Consider the following 26685-nt stretch of genomic DNA (forward strand, 5'->3'; position numbering starts at 1 on the left):
CTATAAAAATGTGTTGACATTTAACCTTCAAAACTCATAGTTAATTTATTTGTGTATGCGAGAGATAATCAGAGAACAGTAGCAGTCCAGTGTATTATGACAGTCCATGTCTCAAAGATGTCAAAATAGAGGGATAGACTATTTAGTTCAATTTTTTTTTTCATATAAAACCCTTTGGACCAGGGGCTTTACTACATTTATATGCAATTTTTTTTTAGTTTGTTGAACTACTAAGAAATAAAAGGAAGACTACAGACAAACTAAAGTGGGTATTTTTATCCCTCCATAGGTAATATTATGGATATGCATGAAGAAAGAAATACAACACGGCTTTATATGTAGATAGGTCCAAAAATACCACATACTCATTTAAAGCATACCAAAAACTTCAAACTTTTTGATAACTTTGCTTGATATCAAATTCCATAAATTAAGATATATGCCTCCCAGTCATTTTTTTCCACAGTACATTTTAGAAGAAATTTTATTGAAATGATTATATTTTAAGGCACACTATTGAAATACTTGGGATTCCCTGATAGCTTGGCTGGTAAAGAATCCACCTGCAATGCAGGAGACCCCAGTTCGATTCCTGGATTGGGAAGATCCACTGGAGAAGGGATAGGCTACCCATTCCAATATACTTGGGCTTCTCTAGTGGCTCAGCTGGTAAAGAATCTGCCTGCAATACTTAAAATCTGTAAAGAAAGGTATATTTTTGATCCTGTCTTTGTTTTGCGGATAGATTATTTTCCCTTTCTTTCAAAAGGTATATAATAATACATTCTTATTTGTTTTAGTATCTAACATATAGTTTAACTATGCTGAATACCTAATAAAGATAAAGTTTTGCTTATCTTGGTATCAGATCTAAATAACCTTTAGAGTAAGTGCCTGAAGCATAGAATTATCACTCAGTGGTTTTATTTACAAGATAATTTGATAGGTTTGAAATAGTGATGTGCTTTTGACTCTTTGGATAAACCATTGGCATTTTATGTTCCAAATAGCTACATCCCTTGCATGAGTCATGCAGATAGATAGATCTTTTAAGTTGCTTTTAAGCAATTTTGATAATTTGCCTTTCACTGTTAAAATAATGACTGACGTTAATAATTCTGAGCGATTCACTTAAAGGAAAAGCGAACAGAAAAGTGTGTGCCAAATAATTCTGTGCTGATTTTGGGCTGTAACTCTGAAGATGCTTCATTTCATCAAAGATGAATGTACCAGCATTTCAGTGAGAGGAAAATGAGAGAAAGAAAAGGAGTGTAAGATTAAATCAGATGTCATGAGATCCTTTTTTGAAAAAGATTTATGAGCTACTGGATACATTGGGCAGATTTTCTTCCTTTTTTAATCCTAGAACATATTCGTAGAGTCTGTATAGTTCATTTTTCTACTGAGCCCTTTCTAGTACAGGGCCACTTAATCTTCTGGTGTAACAATTTATGTGAGTAGGTAGTAAAAATTTTGATTTCATTTATTCTATTTGTGGGAGGAGAACATTGGAGAAAAACCAGTGAAGTGGTAAATGTGTTGAAGTTATTTATGAAGCTGATTAGAATTTCCTTTTGCTTCTTTCTCTTTCATCCCTGCAAAATGTAATGTCTTATCCCCTGTCCAGTAATTTTACATGCATGCATGGAGGGGATTTATGGGAAAATTAGTTATTACTAAAAGGAGGTAAACACACCCATGCTTAGGTTTATTCAATTAATTTTATAACTATGCAAGATTTTTTTCACAAAAAATAAATCAAAATAAATGAGTACAGCTTGATGAAAGAGTTATTACCATTGAAAATAAACCTGGGAAACAAGCTCAAAGGGTGACAAAGTAATTTGAGAATTGAGTGAGATTTATTGGCTAAAAAGGTAGCTTAGTTTCCCTGAAAATTAAAAGGAATAAAATAGGCACGTCTCCCTGGTATTGGTTGGGCTTCCCTGGTGGCTCAATTGGTAACGAATTCGCCTGCAATGCAGAAGACCTGGGTTGGATCCCTGGGTTGGGAAGATCCCTTGGAGAAGGAAATGGCAACCCACTCTGGTGTTTTTGCCTGGGAAATTCCATGGACAGAGGAGCCTGGTGGGCCTCAGTGCCTGGGGTCACAATAGTCGGACACGACTTAGCAACTAAACCACCGCTACCGCGTGTATTGGTTAAGGTGGAATAGATGAGTTTCTTGGTTTTTTAAGTTTGTACTGTAGCAAGAACTATCTCATAGTAAGTGGAATTATGGTTGTGGGAGCACTGGACTGGGACGAAGTGACAGTTCATCCCCAAACTGAAAGGTCAATAGGGCCAAAAACTCAGTGTTTGCTACCCCAGGGAGGAGAGGGAGAGTTTCCCGGCAAGGCAAACATTTTCAAAAGGCGAAAGACAACCCTGTTTTGGAAACTGGAATGAAAAGTTGAGAATCGTGAGGAGAAATGAGAGTGGAAAGGAAAGCAGGAAGCAGATCATGATCAGCCTTGTAAAGCAGGTGAAAATGTTTGTAGTCTGCAAGAGCAGAAGGGAAGGGGGCATTGAATCTTCATCTGTTAGAGCCGCTGGGACCCCTGCTATGGGACAGATGGACTTCAGAAGACAAACAGAGGGGAAGTGTGAGAAGTCTGCTGAGAACTTAAGGTGCTGAAAAGTCTGTAAATTCGTCAAAGAAAGTCTGGATTGCAGAAAGTCTGGATTCCTATAACATTAGGTATATTTAGTAGAGTCTCATGTATTAGTGTGTGATTAGCCAAAACACCCTGTTCAGACACCACTCTGGAACACAGTTGAGAGGCAGCATTATGAAGTCTGGGTTAACATAGAGATTGGTCTTTTCTTAACCCCCTTTAATCATGGATTCTAACAATTCAGGGAGAATATTGCCTAGTTTTCTTCTTCTGGAATTAAATGAAAAAGCTTATCAGTTAATATATTTTCTACAAATCAAAGTGCTTTGAAGTCAATAAAGCCTAAAATTTTATTTATTTTTAATCATTTTCTTTTCTCAGAAATTTTCACAACATATAAAGAAGCTTTCTTTTGAGACACTCTTCAGTTCAGCTTTTTGCCTCTGCCATTCTTATCTTAGTTCAATGAATCACTATTGTACTAACTAAAGTAACTTTATCGGAACCAGTCAAGCAGTTTCACAAAGCTTTTCTGAGTTCAATTAAGATTTAAATATACACACACACACACACACACACACACACACGTATTTTTCTTACATTTAAAGCTCACAGCAAACGTTGTTGTATAGTTGAATTTTAGAAATGATCTCTGGGGCAGTTCCTGTGTTTTTTAGAAAGTGTTAAAAGTGTTAGTCTTTCAGTCGTATCTGACTCTTTATGATTCCATGGACAATAGCCTGCCAGGCCCCTCTGTCCTTGGAATTCACCAGGCAAGAATACTGGAATAGGTAGCCTTTCCCTTCTCCAGGGGATCTTCCTACCCAGGGATTGAACCCAGGTCTCCTGCATTGCAGGCAGGTTCTTTACCATCTGAGCCACCAGGAAAAGTGTATAGAAAATCATTTATCTGACACTTAACATCTGTATTTCAGAGTTAATGAAAAATAGTGATGTGAAAGACTTCCCTGGTGGCTCGGACGGTAAAGCGTCACTTTCTTTCTTTTTTTTTTTTAATTAATTAATTTATTTTTTTTACTAGTTGGAGGCTAATTACTTCACAACATTTCAGTGGGTTTTGTCATACATTGACATGAATCAGCCATGGAGTTACATGTATTCCCCATCCCGATCCCCCCTCCCACCTCCCTCTCCACCCGATTCCTCTGGGTCTTCCCAGTGCACCAGGCCCGAGCACTTGTCTCATGCATCCAACCTGGGCTGGTGATCTGTTTCACTATAGATAATATACATGCTGTTCTTTCGAAACATCCCACCCTCACCTTCTCCCACAGAGTTCAAAAGTCTGTTCTGTACTTCTGTGTCTCTTTTTCTGTTTTGCATATAGGGTTATCATTACCATATTTCTAAATTCCATATATATGTGTTAGTATGCTGTAATGTTCTTTATCTTTCTGGCTTACTTCACTCTGTATAATGGGCTCCAGTTTCATCCATCTCATTAGAACTGATTCAAATGAATTCTTTTTAATGGCTGAGTAATACTCCATGGTGTATATGTACCACAGCTTCCTTATCCATTCGTCTGCTGATGGGCATCTAGGTTGCTTCCATGTCCTGGCTATTATAAACAGTGCTGCGATGAACATTGGGGTGCACGTGTCTCTTTCAGATCTGGTTTCCTCAGTGTGTATGCCCAGAAGTGGGATTGCTGGGTCATATGGCAGTTCTATTTCCAGTTTTTTAAGAAATCTCCACACTGTTCTCCATAGCAGCTGTACTAGTTTGCATTCCCACCAACAGTGTAAGAGGGTTCCCTTTTCTCCACACCCTCTCCAGCATTTATTGCTTATAGACTTTTGGATAGCAGCCATCCTGACTGGCATGTAATGGTACCTCATTGTGGTTTTGATTTGCATTTCTCTGATAATGAGTGATATTGAGCATCTTTTCATGTGTTTGTTAGCCATCTGTATGTCTTCTTTGGAGAAATGTCTGTTTAGTTCTTTGGCCCATTTTTTGATTGGGTCATTTATTTTTCTGGAATTGAGCTTCAGGAGTTGCTTGTATATTTTTGAGATTAATCCTTTGTCTGTTTCTTCATTTTCTATTATTTTCTCCCAATCTGAGGGCTGTCTTTTCACCTTACTTATAGTTTCCTTTGTTGTGCAAAAGCTTTTAAGTTTCATTAGGTCCCATATGTTTATTTTTGCTTTTATTTCCAATATTCTGGGAGGTGGGTCATAGAGGATCTTGCTGTGGTTTATGTCGAAGAGTGTTTTGCCTATGTTCTCCTCTAGGAGTTTTATAGTTTCTGGTCTTACATTTAGATCTTTAATCCATTTTGAGTTTATTTTTGTGTATGGTGTTAGAAAGTGTTCTAGTTTCATTCTTTTACAAGTGGTTGACCAGTTTTCCCAGCACCACTTGTTAAAGAGGTTGTCTTTTTTCCATTGTATATCCTTGCCTCCTTTGTCAAAGATAAGGTGTCCATAGGTTCATGGATTTATCTCTGGGCTTTCTATTCTGTTCCATTGATCTATATTTCTGTCTTTGTGCCAGTACCATACTGTCTTGATGACTGTGGCTTTGTAGTAGAGTCTGAAGTCAGGCAGGTTGATTCCTCCAGTTCCATTCTTCTTTCTCAAGATTGCTTTGGCTATTCCAGGTTTTTTGTATTTCCATACAAATTGTGAAATTCTTTGGTCTAGTTCTGTGAAAAATACCGTTGGTAGCTTGATAGGGATTGCATTGAATCTATAGATTGCTTTGGGTAGAATAGCCATTTTGACAATATTGATTCTTCCAATCCATGAACACTGTATGTTTCTCCATCTGTTTGTGTCCTCTTTGATTTCTTTCATCAGTGTTTTATAGTTTTCTATGTATAGGTCTTTTGTTTCTTTAGGTAGATATACTCCTAAGTATTTTATTCTTTTTGTTGCAATGGTGAATGGTATTGTTTCCTTAATTTCTCTTTCTGTTTTCTCATTGTTAGTATATAGGAATGAAAGGGATTTCTGTGTGTTAATTTTATATCCTGCAACTTTACTATATTCATTGATTAGCTCTAGTAATTTTCTGGAAGAGTCTTTAGGGTTTTCTATGTAGAGGATCATGTCATCTGCAAACAGCGAGAGTTTCACTTCTTCTTTTCCTATGTGGATTCCTTTTACTTCTTTTTCTGCTCTGATTGCTGTGGCCAAAACTTCCAACACTATGTTGAATAGTAGTGGTGAGAGTGGGCACCCTTGTCTTGTTCCTGATTTCAGGGGAAATGCCTTCAATTTTTCACCATTGAGGGTGATGCTTGCTGTGGGTTTGTCGTATATAGCTTTTATTATGTTGAGGTATGTTCCTTCTATTCCTGCTTTCTGGAGAGTTTTAATCATAAATGGATGTTGAATTTTGTCAAAGGCTTTCTCTGCATCTATTGAGATATCATATGGTTTTTATCTTTCAATTTGTTAATGTGGTGTATTACATTGATTGATTTGCGGATATTAAAGAATCCTTGCATTCCTGGGATAAAGCCCACTTGGTCATGGTGTATGATTTTTTTAATATGTTGTTGGATTCTGTTTGCTAGAATTTTGTTAAGGATTTTTGCATCTATGTTCATCAGTGATATTGGCCTGTAGTTTTCTTTTTTTTGTGGCATCTTTGTCTGGTTTTGGAATTAGGGTGATGGTGGCCTCATAGAATGAGTTTGGAAGCTTACCTTCTTCTGCAATTTTCTGGAAGAGTTTGAGTAAGATAGGTGTTAGCTCTTCTCTAAATTTTTGGTAGAATTCAGCTGTGAAGCCATCTGGTCCTGGGCTTTTGTTTGCTGGAAGATTTCTGATTACAGTTTCGATTTCCTTGCTTGTGATGGGTCTATTAAGATCTTCTATTTCTTCCTGGTTCAGTTTTGGAAAGTTATACTTTTCTAAGAATTTGTCCATTTCATCCAAGTTGTCCATTTTATTGGCATAGAGCTGCTGGTAGTAGTCTCTTATGATCCTTTGTATTTCAGTGTTGTCTGTTGTGATCTCTCCATTTTCATTTCTAATTTTGTTAATTTGGTTCTTCTTTCTTTGTTTCTTAATGAGTCTTGCTAATGGTTTGTCAATTTTGTTTATTTTTTCAAAAAACCAGCTTTTAGCTTTGTTGATTTTTGCTATGGTCTCTTTAGTTTCTTTTGCATTTATTTCTGCCCTAGTTTTTAAGATTTCTTTCCTTCTACTAACCCTGGGGTTCTTCATTTCTTCCTTCTCTAATTGCTTTAGGTGTAGAGTTAGGTTATTTATTTGACTTTTTTCTTGTTTCTTGACATAAGCCTGTAATGCTATGAACCATCCCCTTAGCACTGCTTTTACTGTGTCCCATAGGTTTTGGGTTGTTGTGTTTTCATTTTCATTCATTTCTATACATATTTTGATTTCTTTTATGATATGTTGGTTATTCAGAAACGTGTTATTTAGCCTCCATATGTTTGAATTTTTAACACTTTTTTTTCCTGTAATTGAGATCTAATCTTAGTGCACTGTGGTCAGAAAAGATGACTGGAATGATTTCAATTTTTTTGAATTTTCCAAGACCAGATTTATGGCCCAGGATGTGATCTATTCTGGAGAAGGTTCCGTGTGCACTTGAGAAAAAGTGAAGTTGATTGTTTTGGGGTGAAATGTCCTATAGATATCAATTAGGTCTAGCTGGACCATTGTGTCATTTAAGGTTTGTGTTTCCTTGTTAATTTTCTGTTTAGTTGATCTATCCATAGTTGTGAGTGGGGTATTAAAGTCTCCCACTATTATTGTGTTACTATTAATTTCCTCTTTCATACTTGTTAGCGTTTGCCATACATATTGCGGTGCTCCTATGTTGGGTGCATATATATTTATAATTGTTATATCTTCTTCTTGGATTGATCCTTTGATCATTATGTAGTGTCCTTCTTTGTCTCTTTTCACATCCTTTATTTGAAAGTCTATTTTATCTGATATGAGTATTGTGACTCCTGCTTTCTTTTGGTCTCCATTTGCATGAAACATTTTTTTCCAGCCCTTCACTTTTAGTCTATATATGTCTCTTGCTTTGAGGTGGGTCTCTTGTAGACAGCATATATAGGGGTCTTGTTTTTGTATCCATTCAGCCAATCTTTGTCTTTTGGTTGGGGCATTCAACCCATTAACATTTAAGGTAATTATTGATAGGTGTGGTCCCGTTGCCATTTACTTTGTTGTTTTGGGGTCACGTTTATACAGCCTTTCTGCATTTCCTGTCTAGAGAAGATCCTTTAGCATTTGTTGAAGAGCTGGTTTGGTGGTGCTGAATTCTCTCAGCTTTTGCTTGTCTGTAAAGCTTTTGAATTCCCCTTCATATCTGAATGAGATCCTTGCTGGGTACAGTAATCTAGGTTGTAGGTTATTCTCTTTCATTACTTTCAGTGTGTCCTGCCATTCCCTTCTGGCCTGGAGGGTTTCTATTGATAGATCAGCTGTTATCCTTATGGGAATCCCTTTGTGTGTTATTTGTTATTTCTCCCTTGCTGCTTTTAATATTTGTTCTTTGTGTTTGATCTTTGTTAATTTGATTAATATGTGTCTTGGGGTATTTCGCCTTGGGTTTATCCTGTTTTGGACTCTCTGGGTTTCTTGGACTTGGGTGGCTATTTCCTTCCCCATTTTAGGGAAGTTTTCAGCTATTATCTCCTCGAGGATCTTCTCATGGCCTTTCTTTTTGTCTTCTTCTTCTGGGACTCCTATGATTCGAATGTTGGGGCGTTTCACATTGTCCCAGAGGTCCCTGATGTTGTCCTCATTTCTTTTGATTCTTTTTTCTTTTTTCCTCTCTTCTTCATTTATTTCTACCATTTTATCTTCTACCTCACTTATCCTGTCTTCTGTCTCTGTTATTCTACTCTTGGTTCCCTCCAGAGTGTTTTTGATCTCATTCATTGCATTATTCATTTTTAGTTGACTCTTTTTTTATTTCTTCTAGGTCTATTATTAAACATTTCTTGTATCTTTTCAATCTTTGTCTCCAGGCTATTTATCTGTAACTCCATTTTGTTTTCAAGATTTTGGATCATTTTTATTATCATTATTCTAAATTCTTTTTCAGGTAGATTCCCTATCTCCTCCTCTTTTGTTTGACTTGGTGGGCATTTTTCATGTTCCTTTACCTGTTGGGTATTTCTTTGCCTTTTCATCTTGTTTAGATTGCTGTGTCTGGAGTGGGCTTTCTGTATTCTGGAGGTCTGTGGTTCCTTTTTATTGTGGAGGTTTTACCCAGTGGGTGGGGTTGAACGATTGACTTGTCAAGGTTTCCTGGTTAGGGAAGCTTGCGTCGGTGTTCTGGTGGGTGGAACTTGATTTCTTCTCTCTGGAGAGCAATGGAGTGCCCAGTAATGAGTTTTGAGATGGGTCTATGTGTTAGGTGTGACCTTGGGCACACTGTATGTTGACGTTCAGGGCTATGTTCCTGCATTGCTGGAGAATTTGCGTGGTATGTCTTGCTCTAAAACTTATTGGCTCTTGGGTGGTGATTGGTTTCAGTGTAGGTATGGAGGCTTTTGGACAGTCACTTATTACTTAAAGTTCCATGTAGTCAGGAGTTTTCTGGTGTTCTCAGGTTTTGGGCTTAAGTCTCCTGCCTCTGGATTTCAGTTTTATTCTTCCAGTAGTCTCAGGACTTCTCCAACTATACAGCACTGATAATAAAATTTCTAGGTTAATGGTGAAAAGACTCTCCCCTGTTAGGGACACCCAGAGAGGTTCACTGAGTTACATGAAGAAGAGGAGAGGGAGGAGGGAGATAGAGATGAGCAGGAGGAGAAAAAGGGGGACTCAAGAGGAGAGAGACAGATCTATCTACACAGTTGTCTGTTCCCAGAGTGTTCTCCGTAGCCCAGACACCCACAAAGATTCACAGAATTAGACTGGGAAGAGAAGGGGAAAGGAGGAAATAGAGGTGTTCTGAGGTAGAAAACAGAGAGTCAAGATTGGGAGAGAGTAATCAACACACTCCTGAATAAAAATGGGAACTGAATATTGGATTCTTAAATGTTCACAATTTATATCATCTACTGAAAAACAAAAATTAAAAATCTAGAGTAGAGGTTAGACTCTTAAAAATACTATATTAAAAACAAAAACCAAGACACACAAAAAAATTTTAGAAATAGATATGAAGTTTGGTTTAAAAATAGGGCTTCTCTTTTTTTTTTTTTTTGTAAGGTTATAGTGTATTGAAAATGAAAATTAGGGAGTAGTAGAGGAGTAATAGAGGACTTTAAAAAGAAATAAGAGAAAAAGAAAAATAGAAAAAAGAGAAAAAGGAAAAAAAAGAAGAAAAAAAAATTGTTTCCTAATTAAAAAAATCATAAAAATCTATGAAAATGAAAGTTAAGGAGTAATGGGGGAGTAATAGGGAATTTTAAAAGAAAATAAAAGAGACAAAATAAAAAAGAAAAAATTTAAAAAAGTTTTTTTCTTAAAAAAAAAAAAGTAAAAATATATCTAGGAATTTCTCTGGAGCTGTTGCGGTCAGTGTGGGTTCGGCTCAGTTTCAGTAGCTCCTCGTTCCAGCTTACACTTCTCGATATCTATAGGCCCCTTCCGGTGTAGTTGGTGTTATCTACAGGGATTTTAATCTGTTGCACCGGTCCCTTCTGAAGCGGTTCCCTTTGTTTATTTGGCTTCTGTTTGCCGGTCTCTTCAGAGCCTCATTTCCGCCCTGACACAGGCGGGTGGAGGTGGACTCTTATTCAGGTAGCTAGTTCCGTCGCTCCGCGGGGAGGGGCTTGCGCTGCGGGGAGGGGCTGGCGCTGCTTTCTCCGTCTGCGCTGCTCAGGCTCCCGGCTGCTCTATATGGAGCTTGCCCTGTGCTGCGCGCGGTTCCAGTCCTTGGCTGTTCCACAAAAGCGTGGACTCGGCTGCACCTGCGTTTTGTGCCTTCCCTGCCCGAGCAGCTCAGGCAGCCAGGAGCTTGACGGGCGCACTCTCCCTGGGTGCGGCGCGCCCACTCCCTTCTGCGGTCCCAGTCTCAGTTTCCGCCGGTGCCAGTCGGGTGCGTGCGCCTTCTGCCCTCCGCGTCCCCAGCCCCAGTCCCCGCCCGCACCGGTCGGATGCCTGTGCCCTCTGTCTCGCCGCGACCCTCCCAGCGGATGTCGACCATCCAGAATCTCGGGAGGTCTTTGATTAGAAACTGGAGGCCTGTTTGCAGTGCGGTAGGGGATGCTGTCCTTGGGGCCGAGCCTGCCCCCTTCCCCTCCCCCCTGCCTCCTGCCTCCGGCGGGGCTGGGCCCGTCCGCAGCCTGCGAGCTCTTCTCTGGACTTTTTCGGTCCCTTTGTTCTGCGAACGGCAGGCCGTGTGTTCGGGCCGGTTAATTTTCTCTCTCTCTATTGCTATCCCACAGTTTAAGTTGGTAACTCACAAAAGCTCCCTCCGATTGTCCTCAGGGCACTCAGGCCCGGTCCTTACCCTAAGCAATGCCGCCCGCTCCTCTCCGTTCAGCCCCCACTTGCTGGTGGCGGATGCGGGTGTCTGGGGTACTTTTCTGCTGGGAGTTGCTTTTAGGCTCGTAATCTGTGGGCATTTTGTGTTGTTCCCCTCCCAGTCAGGTTGCCCTCCGAGATTCAAACACTTCCCCCAGACCCGCCAGTGCGAGGGTTTCCCGGTGTCAGGAAACTTCCTCTATTAAGACTCCCTTCCTGGGACGGATCTCCGTCCTTAGCTCTTTTGTCTCTCTTTTTATCTTTTATATTTTGTCCTACCTCCTTTCGAGGACAATGGGTTGCTTTTCTGGGCACCTGATGACCTCAGCTAGCGATCAGAAGTTGTTTTGTGAAGTTTGCTCTGCGTTCAGTTATTCTTTTGATGAATTTGTGGGAGAGAAAGTGGCCTCCCCGTCCTATTCCTCCACCATCTTGGCTCCTGCCTCTCCATCATCTTTTAATCTTCGCTTTGTAGACATCAACTTTTGCTTCTCAGTGGGAGATAATGAGATCATTAACTTTTTCTTAAGTAGGTATCTATAATAGAAATAGGAGAATCAAGTAGATCTAGAATAATTTAAATTTTTCTTCTTTGTTTCAGCCAGCATTAGCTTTTGCAGGAGACTTTATTTAATTAGACAACTAATTTTCTTTAGGCTTTTAAATTTCCACATTCATCAGTATTACCCCACACCTCCCCACACCCCCAGTAAAAAAGGGTTAGGTTTTGAACTAACTTTTTATTAGGATCATTTGTTTTCAAACGTTATTTCTTACAGACTTTGGGTTTTCTAGGCAGTGCTGTGAGATTGGAATGTACCTCCAGGGCTAGGAATGATATTGAATAATTAAGTTCCAGTCTCAAGCTCTGATTCTAGTAGACAGTGTTCCTTTTATCAGTTTCTTAGAATTTCTGGATAAAATTTTGTTTGATGAAAGTGTATCATGATCTAGCAACATTACTTTCAGTTTTATGGATAATCGAGAATTTTGGCCAGGTGTAGAGGAGAGCATCTAGGCTGTATCTTTTTTCAGTGTATCTGTGAGGTTGAGATACTCCATGTACACCTTTATTTGGATTTTATTTAACATTGGGCAAAGGGGACTCCCCTGGCAATTCAGTGGTTAAGACTTCAAGTGTCCAATGCAAGTGGCGCAGGTTCCATTCCTAGTCAGGGAACTAAGATCCCACATGCCATGTGCTGCAGCCAGGAAAATATGTTTTTGAAAGATAATAAATAAAATTGAGCAAAGATTCAGAACATTCCCATTTTATTGCAACTCTGCCATCAATATATAATGTAGTCCTTGGTATTTAACTTTACCTTTCTGATCAAGTTTCTTCTGCAGGAAAAACAAAAATATGATTGCACCTCTGTCCAGTACATTATGAAACATTACTTTTTAAATTATCCCATAATTTTGAGCTATTTTAGAGCGTTCTCTTTCTTTTTCCAATCAGACTATTTAAATATGTTTGCTGTCTATAACAAATATCCTATAATATCTGTGAAAAGGCCCCTGCAGGCACTTGGATACATAGCATCTTTTCTAGAATAAACAGTCATTTCTGTTTGTTTTGACTTCTTTCATGGTGGACCTCAGGGCAACCAAATGCAGGCGTGGAAGATGATTGAGACTGTACCCCACCCCCCACCCTCCGACTGACCGCTTTTTTCTTAAATTGCTCTAAAGTGTTTGTTCTATGACTTTTGTCTCCCTCTGCCCTCTTTGCAGCCCTATCACACTCATCAGTATGTGGCCGGAGCAGTATGAGTGAGTATCCACTGCTCTGTATGCGCAAGACGGACGTTCTGATCAGTGTTACTAGCATGGGGTGATTACTAAACTCTTATCCTAAAATAATAGTTCTGCCTCCTGGGTAACAATCCTAGTGGTTTGTTTGCATGTCAAATTCATGATTTAACTAAGCTAACATTCCTAATAGTAACATCTGTCAATATTTGGGCATAAATCTGTTTCTTTGCTTTCTCTCTTCCAGCCCTTCACAGTCTCCTCAGCTGTTTCATGATGATACCCATTCAAGAATAGAACAGTATGCTACACGGTGAGAAACTTGGCTGGGATCCCTCCACCGTACTGCCACCCAGAATGTATTTCTTTCTGTATTAATCTTATATCATTCACGTGCCTTGATTTAAGAGATGTGGTTTTGCAGGAGTGATGATTCTATTATATTTGAAATCTGGGCTTTCATCTTTCTATACTGTAATTTGCACTTTACCAAACACTTGCAATATATTCTACTGTGTAAATCTCCATGGGATGTGATTAGTGAGCTCATGAGAATGCAAACACTGTACAAACAGGATTTAGATAATGTAACCCAGTTTCAATGAATGGAAGTATTGAAAGTGTTCTCAAGAGATGGTGTACATATGAATTACAATATGTAATTAAATGTATGCTAATACTTTACCATAGAGGTTTATTTTGGAGTTCCCAAACAATATAAAAGTATAAGCTGGTCTTATTGGGTTGTACAAACTTTTAACAAATATGTACTAGGCATTGACAGTGCTAGTAACTGGCTATGCTTTAAAAGGTTATAGTTCAGCCTATGGTTGCTGAGGGGAAGGATGATGGGATGGGACATTCAGAGAGTTTAGGATAAACATATACACACTACTGGATTTAAAATGGATAACCAACAAGGACCTCCTGTATAGCACAGGCAAGTCAACTCAATGTTACGTGGCAGCCGGGATGGGAGGAGAGTTTGGAGGAGGATGGATACGTGTATATGTATGTCTCAGTCCCTTTGCTGACCACCTGAAGCTATCACAATATTGTTAATCAGCTACACTTCAAAATAAAATGAAAAGTTTTTTTAAAAAGGTGTGAAAAATCATAAGGACAAATATAACACCTGAAAAAAAAATAAATAAAAGGCTATAGTTTAAGCAACATAATAAAACCAGTCACATTTGAGCTGAGTCTAGGCCAAGTAGAAATTTTAGGAAAAAGTGGAAAAACATGCTTAAAAGCATTGAGCTCAGAAAGAATACAGTTTATTTAAAGAATGGCAAGTAGAGAAAGGGGCAAGGACAAGATAGTCACAGTGAAGGGACGGAAGCTAAAGTCCAGTAATGTGGGGCTCACTTGCTAAGGATGGGCTTCCCTGATAGCTCAGGTGGTAAAGAATCCACCTGCAATGCAGGAGACCCTGGTTCGATTCCTGGGTCAGGAAGATCCACTGGAGAAGGGATAGGCTGCCCACTCCAGTATTCCTGAGCTTCCCTCGTGGCTCAGCTGGTAAAGAGTCTGCCTGCAATGCAGAAGACCTGGGTACGATACCTGGGTTGGGAAGATACCCTGGAGAAGGGAAAGGCTACCCACTCCAGTATTCTGGCCTGGAGAATCCCAAGGACTGTATCGTCCATGCGGTTGCAAAGAGTTGGACACGACTGAACGACTTTCACTTTCACTTGCTAAGGAGTAAGATTCTGTCCTTTGGTAAAGTGGAGTTAAGGAGAATCTTTAAAGATGAGAGGGAGAGGGACATAATCAGATGTGTGAGAGAGTGAAGACTGACTTAAGAGTCTGAGAGATGGTTCACTAGGAAACTACATAACATGATGTAAAATAAAAGTCTTTAGGCCTGAAGGCGGTGGTGATAGAAATAGAACTCAACATTAGATGTTGTTCTCATTTCAACGTCTTGTGAGGGAATTTGAGCTGTTCTGGATTTTGTGGGAATTAGGACAGTTTAAGAAACACTGAGGCTGTAACCAATCAACTATACCCTATGTGGCCACATTCTCTAACCTCTTCATTTTCGTTTTTCAGACTGGCCCAAATGGAAAGGACGAATGGATCTTTCCTCACTGATAGCAGCTCTACCACAGGAAGTGTGTAAGTAAATCATGAAATTAATGCTGCCTTGGAAAGCTGGTTCTTATATTATGGCTGTCAGAAGTAATCTTCATTGACTGTGGCTCTGAATTTTGATCCAAATCAAAATTGATAAGTGTGGTTATAAAAATGTCTACATAGATTTTATGGTTTCAAGCCATGATAGTATAAACTGGATATGTTTATTTATTTAGTTTCATATAAGTTACTGAAAATCCTATATTTGGCTACTCATCTGCCCTAGGAAAATCATATTATTTATTTACAAATACAGGTATAGATATTCATTCCATTTATCTGATACTTCTTGTTAATTTAACAGATGTAATTCTATAGCATATGTGCCATTCTGTAAAATTCTTTTCCTTCTGCATGCTCATATTTTCTCCATAATCTCTGCCACTTAATAGTTATGACCTACACAGGCTTAGACATCTACTCCTTACTCTTCACTGGAAAGTGTTAACTCCTCTGCCAATAATTTGATTTTATTAGCAACTAGGAAAAGCCTCATTAACTTTAGAATGCTTTTTAGAAACCTTTCTTGGCAGATATTTTATCTCTGATTATTCCACTGTCATGTGCCATCTTGCTTTTATAGCTTTTCCCACCCTCCACCACCTTGGAATTAACATTTTCAATTCTGAATGGTGTCTGTGATTTCAGCAGTGTCGAGTTTAGTTGACTCACCCTGTCATTGTGGTTTGGATCTAGTGGGAAGCTCTAAGGTTGCCAGGAAAGTTGTCGAACTTGGTTCTTAGGTATTTTATACTAAATAAGATTATAGAGACAGCCAAGTTGAAATGCCTAAGATACTCTAACATGAAATGTCTCCTGGGCAATATTTTTAAAAAATTGTTTTACTATCATTAAGCTTATAAATAAAAGTTCTCAGGAGATTTTTCAATTTTCAATTTCAAAAAATAGCAAGTTAGTACTTTATAACAATACAGTAGTGACTTATACATTATTATTAATGTACTGTGTGCTTGGAACAATTCCCAAACCAAGGTAATAGCATATTCATAATGCTTGTTTCATATTTAAACTCCTAGTATGTATTTCTTATAAAGCAGTTAAGTATCTTGACTATCCTAAATCGGCATATTTTCCATCAAGGTTGAGAAATAGCTAAAGAATTAAACAAAATTTAAAAATACTAATTAAAACCAAACTTAAATTCTTTAAATGTGTTTTTCACACCTTGAGATCCAAGTAAAAGCAATAATCAAATTTAGTATTTCCTATTTTCAAATTAGAATAGACCCTATTGATTTTTAAGTTTAGCACTAATGTCTGAGAAATGACAAAATAATCATATGACTAACAGCTGAATACATTTTAATATACTGTCAAGAGATATATTAACTCATTCTTCCATCCAAAAAAATTACTTATTGCATGCCTACCTTGCAGTGGTGTTCTGGAGGCAGTTTTAAGAGCTGGTTGCTAAATTTTTAAGACATTTGTAAGCTGCTTGTTAAACAAACACATTATTAAAATTCATTTGTATATACTTATGGACTGTTTCCCATTAGGCTTCTCTGTCCATGTAATTCTCCAGGCAAGAATACTGGAGTGGATCGCCATGCCCTCCTCCAGGGGATCTTCCTGACCCAAGAATTGAACCTGTGTCTCTTACATCTCCTGCGTTGGCTAGCGGGTTCTTTACCACTAGTGCCACCTGGGAAGCCCATGTATATACTTACAAGCCAACAGATTAGATTAAAATAGTAACAAAAGTAATACTCAGAACTCATTACATCTTAGCTATTTTACCTCATTTTACTCTTACCTATGCTCTTGGGGTGTCAGGGGCTGTGCAGCTATGCGTCTTTTTTCGGCTCTATATTCAGTGAAGTCATTGGCTTAAATTGGCCATAATGAAAGTATTTAAACCATAAAAATTAAAAATGCTACAAAGCAGAGCCTTTTTGTTTATTGATCTTGTAGAGAACCTGCTGGTGAACACTCAGCAGCACACTCCTGACATGTGCCCAGTTCTGTAAAGGCTGATGCCGTCCTCAGGAATCTTACGGGCTAGTGGGGAGATGGATAAGTGGTCCCACAGAGGAGGGACATGGCGAGAGCATTTAAAGTAGACAGAATAATGGGACCCAAAGAAGCCCACATCCTAATCCCTGAAACCTATGGCTGTGACTTTACATGGCAAGAGGGACTTTGCACAAGTGACTAAATTAAGGATTTTGAGATGGGGAGGTTAGCCTGGGTTATCTGGGTGGGCCCAGTGTAGCCGCAAGGGTCTTCATAAGATGGAGGAGAGTCAGAGTTTGGGAGAGGGGAGGTAACCATGGGAGCAGAGGTGAGAATCAAAGAGACTTCAGAGGTGCTGCACTGCTGGCTTTGAAAGTGAAGGAGTATGATGGCCTTGGGGTACTGGAAAAGGCAAGAAGCAAATTTTCCCTTTTGTGGGAGATTAGATGAATAATGTTAAGAATGTATAAACCTCTAAAGAGAAATTGTTGTCTAGTTACTGATACATTAATATTTTTAATGAATATTTTAATAAGTCTTACTTTGATACAGCCAATCTGTAAGTCCTTTGCTCTCCCACACTTTAAACTACTGAGTGTTTTGGGGGTCTTTTCCTGTGAACATGCAGAGATCATTCAAGTGAGAACATTAGCAAGGACTCAACCTTCGAAGTCCTACTTTGGACCTAAAGTCTGGTGGTTTGACAAAATTTGTTGCTGTATTTTAGTCGCTGAGTCATGTCCAAATCTTTTGTAACCCCATGAACTGTAGCCCACCAGGCTCCTCTGTCCATGCGATTTCCCGGGCAAGAACCCTGGAGTAGGTTGCCTTTTTCTTCTCCAGGGGATCTTCCCAACCCAGCAATCGAACCTGTGTCTCCTGAATTACAGGCGGATTCTTTAAAATTTTGCCACCAGGGAAGCCCCAAATATTTTCATTTTAATCGGCATTATTGACTTGATAAAGTGAATAAGTATTACAATAATAAATATCTTTTCTCCCAGTGGATAGCTCATCCCAATGAGGGTGACTCTTCCCTCCTACAAAGAATGCTCAAATTACTGCACAATTGCACTCACCTCACACACTAGCAAAGTAATGCTCAAAATTCTCCAAGCCAGGCTTCAACAATATGTGAACCGTGAACTTCCAGATGTTCAAGCTGGATTTAGAAAAGACAGAGGAACCAGAGATCAGATTGCCAACATCTGCTGGATCACTGAAAAAGCAAGAGAGTTCCAGAAAACATCTGCTTCTGCTTTATTGACTATGCCAAAGCCTTTGACTGTGTGGATCACAACAAACTGTGGAAAATTCTTAAAGAGATAGGAATACCAGACCACCTGACCTGCCTCCTGAGAAATCTGTTTGCAGGTCAGGAAGCAACAGTTAGAACTGCACATGGAAAAACAGACTGGTTCCAAATAGGAAAAGGAGTACATCAAGGCTGTATATTGTCACCATGCTTATTTAACTTATATGCAGGGTACATCATGAGAAGTGCTGGGCTGGATGAAGCACAAGCTGGAATGAAGATTGCCGGGAGAAATATCAGTAACCTCAGATATGCAGATAACACCACCCTTATGGCAGAAAGTGAAGAAGAACTAAAGAGTCTCTTGATGAAAGTGAAAGAGGAGAGTGAAAAAGTTGGCTTAAAGCTCAACATTCACAAAACAAATATCATGGCATCCGGACCTGTCACTTCATGGCAAATAGATGGAGAAACAGTGGAAACAGTGGCAGACTTTCTTTTGGGGGGCTCCAAAATCACTGCAGATGGTGACTGCAGCCATGAAATAAAAAGACATTTACTCCTTGGAAGAAAAGTTATGACCAACCGAGACAGTATATTAAAAAGCAGAGACATTACTTTGACAACAAAGGTCCGTCTAGTCAAGGCTATGGTTTTTCCAGTAGTCATGCATGGATGTGAGAGTTGCACTGTAAAGAAAGCTGAGTGCTGAAGAATTGATGCTTTTTAAGTGTGGTGTTGGAGAAGACTCTTGAGAGTCCCTTGGACTGCAAGGAGATCCAACCAGTCCATCCTAAAGGAAATCAGTCCTGGGTGTTCATTGGAAGGACTGATGTTGAAGCTGAAACTCCAATACTTTGGCCACCTGATGGGAAGAGCTGACTCATTTGAAAAGACCCTGATGCTGGGAAAGATTAAAGGCGGGAGGAGAAGCGGACGACAGAGGATGAGATGGTTGGATGGCATCACCGACTCAATGGACGTGAATTTGAGTAAACTATGGGAGTTGGTGTTGGACAGGGAGGCCTGGCATGCTGCAGTCCATGGGGTCGCAAAGAGTCGGACACGACTGAGCAATTGAACTGAACTGAATTGATTCCCTCCTTTGAATTGACAGTGCTCCTCATGAAAGCAGGGGTAAGAATGAAACCTACTCTTTCCCTGCCTCTCCTGCTAAGTTTCCCGTCTAATAATTTAGCATCTTGGATCATAGGATACAGCAAGAAATGTTTGCTGCCCTTATCAAGACATGGTGTTGTTCTTTCTTTGCTTTTAGCTTGGATCAAAGCTTATCTGTTTCTTCCAGGACCTTATTGTAGTAGCAGGAAGTATATGCGCAATCTGAGCTTCCCAGGTGGTGCTAGTGGTAAAGAACCTGCCTGCCAATGCAAGAGACTTAAGAGATGCAGATTCAGTCTCTGGGTCAGGAAGATCCCCTGGAAGAGGGCACGGCAACCCACTCCAGTAATCTTGCCTGAAGAATCCCATGGACAGAGGAGCCTGGCAGGCTACAGTCCATAGCGTCGCAAAGAGTCGAGCACACTGAAGCTACTTAGGACACACACGTATGCAATATAGTCTAACCCTGGCCTTTTCCTGGAAGTCTCTTAAGGCTCTGGCATTGGTAGGATCCTGATACAATCCCCAAAGACAAAAGATGACAGTATTCAGGGCCACCTAACAGTATTGCCAACTTTTGAATGAGGGATCAGTGGCTTTCTAAGGCAGACTTGGCTCTTCTGCATCACCCTCAGATCTGTCTTGAGGCAACCAACATCGGTATTAGCAATTTAAACCCCAAGGTATTAGTAATTTTATTGTTGTTGGGAAGGGTTAAAAAAAAAAAAAACTCAGAGTGCCTTAAGCCAAAAATTGTGTTAGCGAACTTCTACAATAATTTTGCAATTTTTTCTCTCTCTTGAATTCTCCACCTTACCCCTAGGCCCTCTTGAGTTGAGGTTTTTGTTATTCCAAGCAAGGCTGTAGAAATATTACTAAATATCTCTTGGATAATAATGGGGATGGTGCAAAAACAACCACCATCTCCTCCTTGATATAGATAGAGACTCCTCTAAGAGCCAGGCAGGGCTTCCCTGCTGCCTCAGTGGTCAAGAATCTGCCTGCAATGCAGGAAATGTAGGAGACATGGGTTCGATCCCTAGGTTGGGAAGATCCCCTGGAGGAGGAAATGGCAACCTACTCCAGTATTCTTGCCTGGAGAATCCCCATGGACAGAGGAGCCTTGTGAGTTACAGTCCATAAAGTCTCAAATAGTTGGACACAAGTGAAGCAACTGAGCATGCACGCAAGAGCCAGGCAGCCACTGTTCTAAGCATTTTGCCCACCGTCGCTTATTCAGTTGTTCATGATGCTCTTGTTACACCACTTTATAGAGGAGGAAATCAGGACCCCACAAGGTGAAGGAGGTTGCCCAGGGTCTCGTAGTCAGTGGTGGAGCTGGGATTCAGACTCAGGCATCCTGGCTCCAGGCACAGGGACCCCTGACCATGCCTGACTGCCTCACTTCGCTGCCTCAGCTGGTGTGGGAAAGGAGGGCTTCCTGCAGTGGGGGAGATGGGAGGGTCAGAGCATTCGTAGATCCTTCCAGCTGCCTCTGTCCTTGTTCTGCTTCTGCTCATGTCCGTCTGTGCTCCAGCTTCACAGTCTGGACCCAAGGAGAAGATTTTGTAATTAACCATCTGCTGGGCCCAACCTCCCAAATTTGGTTTTTAGGTGGTCTCAGCTGTCGACAGTAAAAGAAAGCCCCTGCCTTGAGGTATGGATTTTGAGACTTGAGCTTGTAATTCTAAGTTACCCCAGGCCCTTTTAGTCATTTGTATCTTTAGAAGCAATCATCCTATCCTGCAATTTGAGCCATTCTCTGTCCCTCAAATTGGTCTATGGAACCAGTTCCCTGGCTCCTCACAGCATTCATCTTCCGTGAAAGTGTTAGTCACTCAGTTGTGTCTGACTCTTGCGACCCCATGGACTGTAGACTGCCAGGCTCCTCTGTCCATGGAATTCTGGCAAGAATACTAGAGTGGGTTTCCATGTCCTCTTCCAGGGGATCTTCCCAACACAGGGATCAAACCGGCGGCTCTTACGTCTCCTGCATTGGCAGGTGAGTTCTTTATCACTAGTGCCACCTGGTGAAGCTGGTTAATTATTAAGAGTTGTTGACCCTTCATGCATCATGGGCTGCTACTTCTTCAGCCTAGACCTGAATCAATCTCATGGCATTTTGCCTCACATAAACCTAATCCACAATACTCCCTTTTCTTCTGAAAGTCTAACTTGGAAATTGTAAAGGCATTCATTTTAAGGATACTAATTTTCTTTCAGGGCTTCCTGAGTAACTCAGTTGATAAAGCATCTGCCTGCAATGTTCAATTCCTGGGTTGGGAAGTTCCCCTGGAGAAGGAAATGGCAACCCACTCCAGTATTCTTGCCTGGGGAATCCCATGGACAGAGGAGCCTAGCGGGCTACGGTTCTTGGGATTGCAAGTCAGACACGACTTAATTTTCTTTCATTTCAAAGGATGAACCAGGCCCATCTCAAAAAGAGACAGGACCCAGGATAGTCCTGGGAAATCTGAGTAGCTGAAACCCAAGGACATTTCCTCAGGCCATTGCCATCAGGGTGTCTCACCCCACCTCCCGTCTTGAGTGAACCTGTGGTGTGTGGAGGATCAAACCGGGGAGCTGACATGATTTGCACTGGCGTTGCTGTTTGCAACTCTGGAGCCTGGAACAAAGCAAATCTTTAAAGGAAGGAAATTATTCTTATTTTTGTTTATGTCTTACTTGCAAAAGGTCATTCGATGAATCACAGTTCTTTTGTCACTGGATAAGTACTAATTTTGTAATCCAGTGTTTACTATGCATGACTTAAATACAGTGTAATGGTGTTCTGTCTAATTGTATTTCATTGGTACAGTCCCACATGTTGGTGGCATTTTCTGTTTTAGCACTGGGCACACTATTGATGTTGAATGACTTTAATCTGGTACCTCATGACTCTATAATTAAGAACTCATATTAATATATCTATTTTTATATTTAACTTTTAGGACTAACAGTCTGTGAAAACCACTTAAGACTAAAATTATATGTTATATACGAATGATATTTAAATTCTTAGTTTTGGAAAAATTGTCTTAATTTTCTTCCAGACACCTTATTGAAAGAATGTAATGATAGAGATGATGATGGTAATTATATTTTTAAAATAATAATATTATGTTAAAGCCCCATACACTTCCCAAAAGAAATGAATCTATATAAATGTCGACAGCAAGATGCATCTCAAGTCAAATTTTAACTCAGCTGTTTGTATTTGTTTCACTGTAGATAGTCCCCAGATATCTAAAATAGATACTTAGTTGGTGTTAATATTGAGCATTAAGTATAATTCCTGAGGTCAGGTGCCTGAAGGCATAAGTGCTCCAAGGACATAAATGGATTAATGTCGGGGAAATGGGAGAGGAACCATGTGGGGGTCTATGATCCAATCATAGGTCTGCCAGAGAGCTTATTGGGACCAGGCTTTCCTCTAACTCATCTTATCCTTATAGTATTTTTTTTTTTTAACTTTTACTCTGGTCTTTGATTTTCTTTTAGGTGAGTTACTCATAGGCATCATATAATTAATTGTTTTTTAAACCAATGTGAGCTTCAGTTTATCACTCTTATTTACTACAGTCCCTGAGATGACCACCTAATTTGGTTCTGTTTTGCATTATTGTCGCTCTTTCTTTCCTTTGCCTTATGGACAAAGTGCTTTGCTGTACATTTACGTAACCTGGCTGGTCAGAAGAATGGGTAGGTTAGGACTATAGGCATTGACCGGTATCTTTGGACACTAAATATTATGGAGAATGGGAGGCTAAACCTTTTTCTTCTTTATATATGATTTACTGTTTTGATTTCTGGCTGATTGCTTGTGATGCTTTATTCTGATGAGATAAAATTTTCGCTGAGATATATATGAGCATTTTTCTTTTGTTACTATTTCTTTTTTGCCTACTCAGTCTTTTTGGTTTCTATACTCATTGTTTTTGGCCTAAGAAATATTTTAAATGTTCTGCTTTACTCCTACTTTTTAATTATTTTATTGTTTGTTTAATGCACACTGTATCTTTCTAATTTGTCCATTTGTTCTGTCCATATATCAGATCTGTACTTTATAATCCCCTCTCATTACAGTCTTTCTCATCATTTAAATTGGGTGAAGTGACTCCAAGCATTAACTGAATTAGGGTCTTGTCATCCTTAGCAGCTAATTGGTGTCCCTGTGGTGTTGCTCCATTAGCCTCATAGCCTTCTCTGCTCCTTCATAATATAGTTAGGTTTAGGGTACCGTAATAAATTACCTATTTATTCTCTATCAAGAAAATACCCTCTCCCTCCTCAAAATACACATGCACATACCTCCTTGCCACGTTTCTTTTCTTTTTTTTCATTTATTTTTACTAGTTGGAGGCTAATCACTCCACAACATTGCAGTGGGTCCTGTCATACACTGACATGAATCAGCCATGGATTTACATGTATTCCCCATCCCGATCCCCGCTCCCACCTCCCTCTCTACCCGATCCCTCTGGGTCTTCCCAGTGCACCAGGCCCGAGCACTTGTCTCGTGCATCACGTTTCTGTTTGACTCCGCTACATGGGCATCCTGAGAGCTTTGCGTTCCGCTTTCAAACCCTGCTCCCCTGCAGCAATGCCGGAGCCATTCTCTCCTCTTCTGCCCATCCTTCTAAATTTAGGAGCAAGTGTGAGATTCTTCTCAAGGCTCCCTTATTTATTTCACAGTGATACCGCGTTTTTGCAAGACTGGTCATCAAAGGATGATGCCATAGCTTATTTCAATCCTTCCCATCTATGTTTCTTATTTCCAGTTTACTCCTTTTTTATTCATTTGATAATAGAAGGAAGGTGAGGTTAGGGAAATTTACTGATAAAGGAGCAATGTAAACCAACAAGAGGCTCATTTGAACCTTTGCTTTGGCTGTTTCGCAGCCCTAACATTCATTATTTTCATTTGCTTCTTTATATCACTCTGATCTCAATGATCAGGACACAACTTTTCTAAGAATGCACTACCTATCAGATGCAATTTCATGTCCCCTCTTTATCAGAGTAAACTGTGATAACACAAGGTAAGATTTTTCAAGCTAGACTCAGGGTCGCAGATCTTACCCAGTATCAAGCATGTTCATCATCTCCAGGACATAAGTAAAAGGTCCAGGGCTGCCCGTGCCACTCACCTTCCTTCTGGCTGCATTAGGATGTGTCTGACCCCAGGGTAACAGACAAGCTCTTTAAGGAATATTTATAGTCACATCATTACACAGGAGGGAGCTGGTTCAGGCATGGGATAGCTCGATTTTATACTCTAATTGCTACATAACTTACAAGATGTTTTTCTGAAGCCCTACCCTATACATGCTTCCCAGGTGACACTGGTGGTAAAGAGCCCGCCTGAAAATATGGGAGACATAAGATGCACAGGTTCGATCCCTGGGTTGCGAAGATTCCTTGGAGGAGGGCATGGCAATCCACTCTAGTATTCTTGCCTGGAGAATAATCCCATGGACAGAGGAGCCTGGCAGGCTATAGTCCGTAGGGTCACAGAGAGTCAGACACGACTAAGGCGACAGCATGCACGTATGCACCCTATACATCCATAGATTCTAGGATTAGTTTACCAAAGGCCATAAAAACCATATCAGGTACAATCTGCCCAAGAGATTCTGTAGCGGGACTCTCCTGCTAGCATTAACCAGGAAATCTATCATTTGTACATTTACAAGGAGATCTGACTGGATCTCTGGGCTTCCCTGGTGGCTCAGATAGTAAAGAATCTGCATGCAATGCTGAAGACCCAGGTTCAATCCCTGGGTCAGGAAAACCCCTGGAGAAGGGAGTGGCAACCCACTCTAGTATTCTTGCCTGGAGAATTCCATGGATAGAGGAACATGGAGTTCTCACAGTCCATGGGGTCGCAAAGAGTCAGATACGACTGAGCGACTGACAGTGAGTGACTAGATCTCTGGTAAAAGAAGGGAAGGGATTCCAAGCTTGCTGGTAATTTCCTTCCCATAAAATTTCCTTCCCATAAACATGTCAACTCTGTCTACTTTCTTATGCTTCTGTTTCTGTCAGTTATTAGATTTGACTGCATTATTAATACATCTAGTCCATTAGACAAGTAGTTAGAAAAGTGGGAGAACCAGAGTGAATTAAATGGAATTCCTTGTTTAATGCAGAATGATTGATCCTAGAAATGATGTGCTGATAATGTCAAATAAAATAAATATAGATATTTTATAAATATCTACAATTATAATTTATACTAAGTTATTTAAATGAAAGAATGTGAAAGCTTCTACCACCCTTTGGGTTACAAAGTATTGTACAATTGCTTTCAACTACATGCTAAAGATAGTGAAATCAAGTACTTGATTGGGACAGTGATTGCAAAAGACTTTAAACTGGATGGTTTATAAATGACAAGCATTTTCTCTCATAGTTCTGGAGACTGAGAAGTCCAGGGTCAAGGAGCTGGTGGATTTAGTGTCTGATGAGGACCCCCTTCCTGGCTTATAGCTGTCACATTGTAGTTCCCTCACAGGGAATAGGGGGAAGGGAGCTCTCTGGGATCTCTTTCATAAGGGCACTAATCATATTCATGGAGACCCCAGTCTCATAACCTAATCACCCCGAAGACCCCACCTCCACGCATCTTTACACTGGGGGTTAGGTTTCAACATGTGAATTTCAGGGAGGAGAAATAAACACTCAGACTATAGGAATTTTTATTTTTTTATTTTTTGGCCATGCAATGTGAGACATGTGAGATCTAGTTCTCTGACCAGGGATCGGAACCCACGCCCCCTGATTGAAAGCATGGAGCCTTAACCACTGGACCACTAGAGAAGTTCCCATAGCAGTTTAATTTTAGTTAACAGTCTTTTAACTTACTCTTTTGGCATTAAGTTTTTTTTTTTTTTTTGCCTATAAAATCTTTTATATTAACTATTCAAGTGTTGTACTTTATATACTTTGCTGAGTAAAATATCACTTCTAAGTTTTGTGAGATATACATGCTAGACCAAGGCCAAGCATGAAATGTTGGTGTGTGTGTGGGTAGTGTACATACACTATCAGGTAAAATATCTTCCCAGAGTTTTAAAGGAAGGTCATGGGGACGGTGAGTTTTAAGGCGGTCGAGGCTCAGCAGCCGGCCTGACTGTCCTTGTTTCTCCTTCCTCGGTGTCCAGCGACACCCACCTCCAAATGTGCGCCTTTGTGCGTGTCTCCTCTGTCACCTCAGGGAGGACGAGCATGCTCTCATCCAGCAGTACTGCCAGACGCTCGGAGGGGAGTCCCCGGTGAGCCAGCCCCAGAGTCCAGCTCAGATCCTGAAGTCGGTAGAAAGGGAAGAACGCGGAGAACTGGAGCGGATCATTGCCGACCTGGAGGAAGAACAAAGGTG

The 26685-nt window shown here is 40.1% G+C and overlaps 1 protein-coding gene across 10 annotated transcripts in view; it reads left to right on the plus strand.

Annotated features, from left to right (window-relative positions):
* The window catches only part of UTRN (utrophin), a 545759-nt gene that overhangs the window by 503917 nt on the left and 15157 nt on the right, over window positions 1-26685 (plus strand). For 8 of the 10 annotated variants that reach the window (XR_009690701.1, XM_061130409.1, XM_061130407.1 and 5 more), the window contains 4 exons: window positions 12797-12835; window positions 13062-13127; window positions 14870-14935; window positions 26524-26682. Coding sequence is in view for 9 of the 10 variants with exons in the window: in XM_061130409.1 (XP_060986392.1) it covers window positions 12797-12835; window positions 13062-13127; window positions 14870-14935; window positions 26524-26682 (330 nt within the window). In the remaining variant the exon portion in view is untranslated. The remainder of the gene's footprint in view (window positions 1-12796; window positions 12836-13061; window positions 13128-14869; window positions 14936-26523; window positions 26683-26685) is intronic. The other 2 variants (XM_061130412.1, XM_061130411.1) reach the window with 2 other exon arrangements.

Source organism: Dama dama, chromosome 26 (assembly GCF_033118175.1).
Source record: "Dama dama isolate Ldn47 chromosome 26, ASM3311817v1, whole genome shotgun sequence".
Classification (NCBI taxonomy): Eukaryota; Metazoa; Chordata; class Mammalia; order Artiodactyla; family Cervidae; genus Dama; species Dama dama.